This window comes from Nematolebias whitei, chromosome 9 (assembly GCF_014905685.2).
Source record: "Nematolebias whitei isolate Nwh7 chromosome 9, NemWhi1, whole genome shotgun sequence".
Taxonomy (NCBI): Eukaryota; Metazoa; Chordata; class Actinopteri; order Cyprinodontiformes; family Rivulidae; genus Nematolebias; species Nematolebias whitei.
This window is the reverse complement of record NC_056506.1, coordinates 16284784-16295007: the sequence shown is the minus strand read 5'-3', so window position 1 is coordinate 16295007 and position 10224 is coordinate 16284784. Positions and strand designations below refer to the sequence as shown.

At 44.8% G+C, this 10224-nt stretch overlaps 1 protein-coding gene across 1 annotated transcript in view; it reads left to right on the top strand.

Annotated features, from left to right (window-relative positions):
- Nucleotides 1-836: 836 nt before the first annotated feature.
- The window catches only part of mast3a (microtubule associated serine/threonine kinase 3a), a gene marked incomplete in the record, with an annotated part of 96603 nt that continues 87215 nt past the window's right edge, over nucleotides 837-10224 (top strand). The window contains 1 exon segment of the mRNA XM_037682014.1: nucleotides 837-1273. Coding sequence (XP_037537942.1) covers nucleotides 1188-1273 — 86 coding nt within the window.

Genomic DNA, 10224 nt, shown 5'->3' with positions numbered 1-10224 from the left:
GTGGATTTTAGGTAAACCATACAGACTAGGTGTGGCCTCCCCTGGGTACAGTCTGTGGTACAGAAAACGGTCAATAGCCTTCAGGTGTAAAGGTGTACCTTTAAGACCAATTGTTAGTATGATTAACTCTGTCACTTACAATGTTTCCAAATATCTGGCGTCTGTACTCATCCCTTTAGTTGGCAGCTCAGAACACATTTATTTATACAGATACGTCACATATGAGGTTTATGTGTTTTTTGTTGTTGGAGTTTAGATGCAGTGCATTTGTCTGCCAAAAACCATTACTATTTGTAGTTTTCTTAGAACCTTTAAAATATTTATTTCAAGACTCTGCTGTAATTTTTACATCTTGTATTTCAAAGTTTATAGTAGATCACAGTGTTATAATATACCACTTGGTATCTGTTGCCTTAAGTTAATATATAGTCATTTTCTGAGGATCTGTACATTAACTTTTTAATATTTAAATTAGTAAGAAAAACACAATTGAACTCAATGGACATGCATCAGGATATCAATGGACCATTATTTGCAGAGCCAGTTATGACATTTTCAGTTTTAGACACATTAAGATGCTGCTTTCAACGCTCCCGGAGTTTCTATAAACATATATCATACTGACTGGATCTAACTTGTTGTGTACGTTTTACGTTTGTACACATTTTATTAGCTAAAAACGTATAATTAGACGGATGATGTCACTTTTAACACAAGTCCGCAGCGCTATTTTTCCGTTTACGTTTTGTGGGAAACGTAGCTATTGCAATATTCCAACAGTACCTGAAAGCAGCATTAGTCGCTCCGTTTCGCGTGCTCTGCGGCTGCGCAGTGCAGCGACTAGCGTAGCCTGGAAAGTTTGTATCTCTTTGTGACTCGACGAAGGTACTGGTGAAGGATGGTTCTTTTCTCGGAAGACGGGGTATTGCGGATTTTCAGCTGATAATAAGAAAGCGGTGCAGATAGGACATGACCGTTTACAGCCGCTCGGTACCACTGGGCCACCCTGCTGCGGGTTTGGGGTCAGTTTATCCCGAAGCTGAATGGAGTTTTCGTCGTTAGACTCGGCGTAGTCTGGCCTGTCCACCAATAAAAACAAACCCACTCAGAGGAGACTAAACATGATGCCTCCGCATTAAGAGGACTGATTATCGATACCTGGATTGGCTTTGTCGGTCACTGTCAACATGTCTGACCAAAACTACTACTGGACCGTGTTGCCGAGCTACAAAACGAGTTTTGTTCCTGGAGCCATGATGAAAAGATCGAAGGGGTAATTAAACTAAAAGCTCATTTTTACTAGCACAGACAACATCGCATACAGAAGAGCTGTCTTTATAAACTGCTGCTGAACGTCTGCATGAGATGTCAGCAGGCTGTGCAGCATGACTCAGACTAAACCTGTAAGCAAATTGTTGAACCTTTATGGTTGAGCTGTTTTAATTCACAGCACGTAAACGCAACATGAATAGCGTTTGTTCCTGTCTGCTTTTATCTGTTTGGACATTTAGCCGTAAACCCTTTATTGCATGTGTTGTCTACATCCGCCCAGATTTTTGTTTCCGACGCAGAAACGTGGCCGCTGACGCGTGCGCGCGCTCGTGTGTGGCATAAACCGTCTGCATTGTGTCTACTGCCAGCTGTCGCATAAAGCGACACCAAGACCGAGTGCTGATCGATACACTTGATGCGGCGAGCAGGCTGTAGATTTGTGATTTGATCAACTCTACGGAAGCTCTTAATGCCCAAATCAGTCTGCCTGTTTTAGTCAAGGCGACTTCATAATACTGGGGAGCTTCGTCTGTTTTGTCACATAGTCCTTGTGTGTTTGTTTTTAATTGTATTTCCTTTTGTGTTCTGCTAATTCCGTCTGTTTTGGTTGCACACTATTGTTAAATGCTATACCGCTTTGCCATTGATAAGTGTGACTCCACTCGGCTCTCTTATCAGTTCTTCTCAAGTGTAGCTGATTTGTCAATGTGACCTGTTTCCCTGCTGTGTGTGGGACAATGGCGAAATTGGTTCTCTGCATTTAACCCATCGCACCTGGGAGGGTTACACCCAGGTGGAGCAGTGGGCAGCCATGTAAGAGCCTGGTGAGCATAGTTGCTCAGAGACGCCATGGCATGTGGGAATGGCTGGGGATTGAACCTGGGGCCTTCAGGTCCCGAGTCAGCTCCCCTGCCTTTACCCCATCTCGGGCCCCAAAATATCTTCGATATCTTTCAGTAAATGCGTTCATTTTTTGTGGTGCAATCGTCAACACGATCGGAGAAGAAGTGGCGGTTCAGATGTAGTTTGCAGTTTTGCTGGGGGGGTCATTCAGTGACGAATTCACGCCTTCGCTGGCCTCCCTCATCCCCCTCCCCCGGTGCAGCAACCTAGGAGATGCAAAGGCGCCAATGGCTGTGCCGCTCACTGGGCGGCCTGCGCTGGGACCCCATCCACTCATGAATAAATGTATTATGATGTCATCAGTATGTTGCTGTTTCTGTGCTGAGGTCTTCTTTTGCAACTCTCACAGTGTCCCATCTTTAGGACACAGTGCGAGATATGATTTTTTTATACCGCCCTTCCCCTCGTGTTTCTCTTTTTCTTATCTAAACGAAAAGGGCAGCGCCTCCTGAAGGCCGCAGCCTCAGACACCTTTGTCTCCTCATGTCTGTTTGTTTGTTTTCTCTGACGGGCTGTACTGAAATGTAATTTTGTTGTGCTTCGGTCCAATGACAATAAAGCTGATTCTGATTCTGACATGATGAGGGACATTCAGTGGCATGATACAGCACCAATTAACTGTTGGTATCCACCCCATTCAGCTCAGTTTAGGTGACGAACTTATTCAAGAATGTAGGACCGAGGGTGGCAACTCTAAATGTGGGGACAATGACAGGCAAAGGTAGAGAGCTGGCTGACATGATGCAGAGAAAGAAAGTAGATGTTTTATTTGTCCAATAGACCAAGTGGAAGGGTTGCAAGGCTCTCAGCATTGGAGCAGGGTTTAAAAAGTTTTACCATGGTGTGGATAGAAAGTGAAATGGAGTAGGGGTGGTCCTAAAGGAGGAGTTGGCAAAGAATGTAGTAGAGGTGAAAATGGTGTCACATAGGGTGATGTGTCTGAAGGTAGAAGTAGAAGGTCTGATGCTGAATGTTGTCAGTGGTTATGCTCCACAGGTTGGATGTGATATGGAGGAGAAAGATACTTTTAGGAAGAATCTGGATGAAGTGATAGAGATTATTCCCAGGGAGGAGAGATTGGTGATTGGAGCAGACCTGGATGGACATGTTGGTGAAGGAAACGGAGGGGATGAGGAAGTGATGGGTAGGTTTGGTGTCAAGGAAAGAATCCAGGAAGGACAGATGGTGGTGGATTTTACCAAGAGAATGGAATTTGCTGTAGCCAACACCTATTTCCAAAAGAGGGAGAAATTCAGACAGGAGCTATTAAAGGCTCTGAGTGGTAAGAAAAAGCTTCCAAATGACTGGGCTCCTACAGCAACTGTAATTAAAGAGACTGGTAGGAAGGTACTTGGTGTGTCATCAGGACAGAGAATAGATAGAAAAAATGGTGGAGGAATAGTGAAGTGCAGGAAGCTATACAAAGAAAGAGGTTAGCTGAGAAGAAATTTGACTGAAGAGGAGACAGCAATATATGGACATGCAACATAGAGCAAAGAGTGAGGTACCAAAGGCAAAGCAGAAGGCATATGATTTCTATGGGAGGCTGGACACTAAAGATGGCAAGAAGGACTTATACCGATTGGTGAGACAGAGGGATCAGGCTGGAAAGTATGTGCAGCAGGTTACGCTTGTTAAAGATGGGAATGGTAATGTTCTAACAAGTGAGGAGAATGTGATGAGAAGATGGAAGGAGTACTTTGAGGATCTAATGAATGAAGGGAAAGAAGAGTAGAGGTCATAGAAACTGTGGACCAGGAAGTGGGAAAGGTTAGTGAGGGTGAATTCCAGAAAGCTCTGAAAAGAATGACGAAAGGGAAGGCAGTAGGACCTGATGACATACCAGTGGAGGTTTGGAAATGTCTTGGAGATATAGCAGTGAGGTTTTTGACTTGAATATTAAATGGCATATTTGAGCGTGAGAAAATGCCTGAGGAATGGAGAATTCAAAAAAGTTCAAGACAAAAGTCAGTTTCTTTATTGTCGTTTGCACCACGTGTGGTTCATGTGGTGGAATGAAATTATGTACACAGGGCCCAGTTACATCCAACAATAAAATGTAAAAAAAAGGACAATAATAAGATCTAAGATATGAACAGGATAAAGATCTAAGATAAAAACAACTGTACTTTATTTGTAACAGAAGACGTTTCACTTCTCATCCGAGTAGGGCTGGGTACCTTTCTAAAAAAATCTGTGTCGGTACCTTTACTTCGGTGTCGGTTCCTGGACGCTTCTTTTTTCGGTACCAATTTTGTAATTAATATTAATTCTAACAAGAATAAAATTACGTTACACATTACAGTACATATTGTGAATTTTATTTTTTAACTTTGGTATTTCTATTCCAAGCAGTTTTCTTACATAAAAATAAACAAATAATTTCCAGTTCAAAAGAACAGTTGCAAACCAGTGACACGTTGGTGTCTAATGTTCACTGCTACACACTAAGGACCTTTTCACTGAACAGTTTTTCTTCAGAAACATCAACATGTCTGCTTTCTCTGGACACAAATAAGCCAGCTCCTGGCTGATGGTGTCTCCAGCAGTAGGAAGTGTTCCCTCTGAGGCTGTAGATGATGCTTGTTGCACACACAGATACCTGGTTGTCAGTTTGATAGCACTGACATATTGTCCCTCACATTCCACCAGCAGGTCACTGGATTCACTGAGGTTAGGGTCGATGGCAGATATCTGCACCTCTGTGGTTCTCTGGGGTTTAGGGCTCTTATCATCTCCCTAATTGACATTAGAACACAAAACATCAACAATAACATGGTTGTGTTATTGCTAAAAAAAAACCATTATCTAGGCTGAGAGATAAAAGCTCAACTGGTGACTCGTCAACAAAATCCTTTACAGTTTAACTTACCTCCACCATACAGCTCCACTGTAGAAAAAGGCAGCAATCTTTTAACAACAAAGTTTGTGATTGTCCTGTGGTCCCCACCTCGCTTTTCTTTTGTCCGTCTCTGTCCTCACATCTGGGTTAGAGGCTCCTGCGAGGAGAACATTAACATAAACAGTGAACATTAGTGAACTGTTTAAGCAGCTGACTGGATGGATGAGCACATTTTTACAAGCTAAACTTCATTTGTTACTGTCAATCTTTAGTTAGCTTATGAGTTTAGCTAGCTACGTAGATAAAATAAATTTACACACTAATATCTTAAAGTTAGCATTACATGGATTCTAGTTTAATTCACTGCGATGTACGTATTAAGCTGCAGTAATGTTAACAAACATAAACTCACCAGCTGAAACACAGACACAGAGCCGTCCTTGGGAGTTCTTTGATGAAGACGAGTCCGGCCGTGGAATGTTGATTGAGTCCGTTTAACACACACACAGAGACTAACGCTGAGATGAGGAGGGGAGGCTGCTGTCCATCTCTCTTCTTGCAGAAAAACATGGAACAACTTTCTGCTTGTGTGTTGTCGAAGCCTTTCGACAACACACACACTGCACACGTGAATCCCGTCTGTGGGCGTCACCAGCACCATAGACATACATTAGACATAGATTAGGTATGGCAGCTCTATACAGCTCTGGATGCAAACACGTAGTCTGTTTGTCATATGTCTGGTGTTTTACCTGCCTGCGTGCTGAAACCACGTGACACCTTGTGCCCCTTTTCCACTGTCACAGAGCGGATCAGATCAGTTCGGGTTGGTTCAGATCGGTTCGGGTCTGTTGTGTTTCCATGTACATTTCTGGACCAGCTCTGTAGGCGGGGACTAGAATCCAACTCGTCTTACCACCTGGTGGCGGTAGTGCTCCCTTAAGCTACTTACTAGCCACCACTAAACGTATTAGAAGAAGAACACCCTGAAGGTTTTGTCACACGATGTTGTGGAAGAGATGTCATGCTCTAATGGAGTACCTCATGAGCTGTAACTTATAAACCTGATTCATAATCCTACCTTACTGCCTTCCCTGCTGCTTTAAACCCATGTGTTTTTCATTTTAGTATAGATTTTTACAATAAAGATGTATTAAAAATATCTTCACTTTTATTATTTGCAGATATGCACAAGGTTCATGTTAAAATAGCAAAACATCACACTGTGCTGTAATCTTTGAAACTGCTTTTACAATAAGATACAGACTTGAAAACAATTAGATTAAATTTTGTCCTTGAATTTTAAAGATTTGTCTTTCATTAAATTAAAACATAAATTTATTACTTATTAATCTAAAAAAGTTAAGTCTGGTCCTCTGGACATTCAAAAAACAAAACTAACAAAACTGCGTGACGTTCGTGGAGTGGACGTGCGTTTAAATGATGTGCCGTGTTTTGAACGGATGTCATCCAAACCTCCGCCTCGACCGCCGTCATGCGTCGCGGAAATGTTTTCCGCGTGACCCAAGGCGAGGCTTTCTCGAAAGGGCTGTTCTGCGCGCGCCCGCGCGCTGTGACTGGATCGCGGACCAACCTTCATGTCCGGGCGGGGCGGTAGCTGTGTGCTGAGGCGAGGCGTGTGTCAGAGTCTCGCAGCTCTCGCTGAGGGCGGGGCCCGTCATTAGATTCATTCAGCTGTCTCACGCTTATGCCGCCGTGAGCTGCTGATCGCTGGGACGCGGTGGATGACGGCCACTCGCGTTCATACAGGAGAGGCATGTGTTGTTTTCGCTGAGAGCAGGGACCTCCACCGGACCCGGCCTGCGGTCCCACATTTATCCCGATGTGGGCCGGTGAGCGCCGGGCAGCTGTGCGTGCATCATCGACACAGTGCCGTTGGATGGAGGCTGCTTGTCTCGCTCGGGAGCGCGTTAACACCGTTGGGAGGTGATCGTGCGGGTCTGATTGACAACAAGTTATTTCGCTTACCGTGGTGTCACGTGAGCGTCTGGGCATGTGAAGGAGCGGCGGTGGATTTAAAAAACCTTTATTTAAGGACACCGGCTCTTATGAGTGGAGGATGTGTGTGTAGCGGCTGTGAGCTCATCCGAGCTTACAGACTGGCTAAAAACAGGCATTTTGATCTTTGAAAAATCATTTATTCAATTCCTGTGTCATTTATGCACACATCCTCCGCAGACCGTCATTTCTTAAAACTTCTCCCCCGTGAGCTCTGCGGTTTGTTTGCTCCGAGCGCCGTCTGCAGGCGATCTCTGGGGAAAACGCTGAAGTGCAGGCTGCCGGACTGAGGAGGGGTGGTCTCTGGCGGGCGGGGCTGGTGGTGGAGCTGGGCGAGACGAAGCTGCTGCTGCCGTGGAGCGTCGATGTTCCTGCCTCTGCTTTTGACGATCTCTCCAGCGGGCTGGAGGACGGAATGAGCCGCGCGGCTTGATGAGATGGCGTACAGCTTCCGACGTCTCCTCCGACTGCTTCGAATTCGTCAGCATGGACGTCAAGCTGCTTCCGAACAGCGCGTCCGATGAGATGGGGCCCTCCGTCCGGTCTTTGTGCAGCTTTTCCGGCAGCAATGGAGAGTGACGGAGCCAGATGGAACGTTGGATTACCGTCATCCATGCTACAATCCTCGACAGGCAAACCGAGGGAGCGGCGCACATGTTGAGGATGGCGTCTGCCGATTACACAGGGAGCTCTTTGTCTCCTCCGGCAGGTGTGAGGTCTCCAGCCTTTTCGACATGCTAAATGCTAGCAGCGCATGTTGTTGCTAACTGCGGTTGCCTGAAAACACGTCGGTGGGCTCGATTGGAGAGCTTTGGTCGCCGTCTGGATCCTCCGGAGGGACGGGACGCTGCTCCGACCTGGACAGCTTCGCTCCGGAAGCTTCCGCGAGGCTTGGCTCCAGGGGAGGGAACCGAGGAATAGCGTCAGTTGCCTTACAGAAGGAGTTCTTTGTCTCCAAGGCAGGTCTGCGGCCTTCAATCCCTTGGACATGCTATATGCTAGCAGCGCACGTTGTTGCTAACTGCGGCTGCCTGGAAAAACACGTCAGTGAAAAAATAACCTTTCCGCCGATCATCCGAACTGGCGGGAAAAGGCGAGGGACGTAGAAAAAAGGGGTCCCTTCATGTCAGCCTCCTCCCGGGTTCCGCCGGGCAACCCCTGAGGGCGCTGTCGGCCGGGAGCGGTGTGATCGCCGATGCGAAACGAGGTGGGATGGGGTGAGCATTCACTCAGCCCCCCTCCACCTACACTACGCTCCCCGGGAGGGAATGAGCAGCGGGGGCTGCAGCTGAGCACACCTTGCCCCGGAGGAACCATCCGGTTCGCCCCGAGGGTCGGCGATAAGAGGAAAAACACAAGATGGCGTTGTCCAGCGTGTAATGACCTGTCACTGGGAAATGTTCCCGGACGCTTACCTTGGAATAAGACTGCTGTCATCTTCTCCTCGGGGAGGAGAACTCACCGGACGACCGGAGGTCGACTGCCGGGCCAAGCATCCTTCACAAGGTTGGTCATTTACACAATTTATCTTCTTTGTTCTTCTGACAGTGCTATATTAGCTCGCTGAAGAAAAAATGGGAGCCGATTTCCCGCTCTTAACGTAATTTATACGGACCGGGTGGGGCCCACACAGCAGGTGGGCGTGGACTAATTTTTTTCAGTGCTTATGCTGCGCATAACGGGATAAACCATCAGCGACAGCCTTAAAGGGCGAAGCCTATATGAAATAGAACATTTAGTTTATTTATTATAAACTGTATTGTTTGTTTTGTGAATGTCCAGAGGACCAGACTTAACTTTTTAGATTTTTCTACCTGGATTATTGAGCAGCATCAGGATATTAATTAATAAATAGTCAGTTGGTCTGAAAACACCATGGGGTCCTAGAAGAGTTGAAGAGGAGGCTGTTCATGTCTGTGCCTCCCTGGTGAAGATGCTGCTCCCACAACCCTGAAGCAGAAGAGGATGGATGGATGGATGGATGGATGGATGGATGGACGGGTGGCGAAGGAGGAGACCATCAAACACAGCAGGAGTGGTCAGTTCAGGTGAACACCTGCCTGTTTGCTTCAGATCAGCTGTTCAAATCTCTGCAGGTTCAAATAAAAGGTGCACCAGGACTTTCAGCTGAATCTCTCAGGCCACAGTTGTACGGACGATAAACGATAACTGATAAATGATAACTGATGACTGATAATTGATAACTGTCCTTTCTGAATTTTTGACTGTTTTTGTGTCACTTCATCCTAGAACAAAACATTTATACATAATAACAGTTGAGCAGATTCTAGTAATCTTTTCTTAGGATTCATTAAAGATCAAATGCAATTGGAAATTCTTCTCAATTCCAGTATGAATTTAAACAAACACTATCTGCACTTAACATTGTAAAATTTGTTTAGGAAATTTAATGTTCAAGGACACCGCTTAAGAAAAAAATTGTTTAATATGAAAAGTAAGAAGTGAAAAATGTACAAAAATAAAAACTACTGCCTCCAACTAATGATTGTGTCTGTCCCTCGTCTCACAGGCTTCATCCAGAAGAAGACGCACGTGTTGTTCCTGCTGTGTCCGGTTCAGTTCTTCATGTTCATTCAGTGATGGAATAAGACTTTTCTTTACTGGACTCTTTTCTCTTTCTCTTCACTAGAAAGAAGAAACAGGTGGTTAATTCAAGCTACATACTGTTTTTGAATAAATGCATGAAACAAAGAAAGGTGCTGCTAACAGCTATAATAGATATATTAATAATAATAAACTGATCAAATAAGAAAATGAAAAATAAATTGATTTAAAAATAATGAAAATGATAATAATGGATATATGAATCTGAAAGTATTATACAGATGCAGATATTCTTTGTCATTCGCACCACATGTGGTACATGTGGTGGATCAAAATTATGTACACAGGGTCCCAGTTACATCCAACAATAAAATATAAAAGAAAAACAGTAATAAGATCTAAGATATGAACTAATAAAAACATCAACTAAAAATATGATAAGCTCTAATAGCATAAAAACATTAAACACAATACGCAGAACAGCAGCACGGACATGAGTCTGTGTGAACAGACGAGCACGAATGAACAGAGCAACATGAAACTGATCAGCAGCAACATGAAACTGATCAGCAGCAACATGAAACTGATCAGCAGCAACATGAAACTGATCAGCAGCAACATGA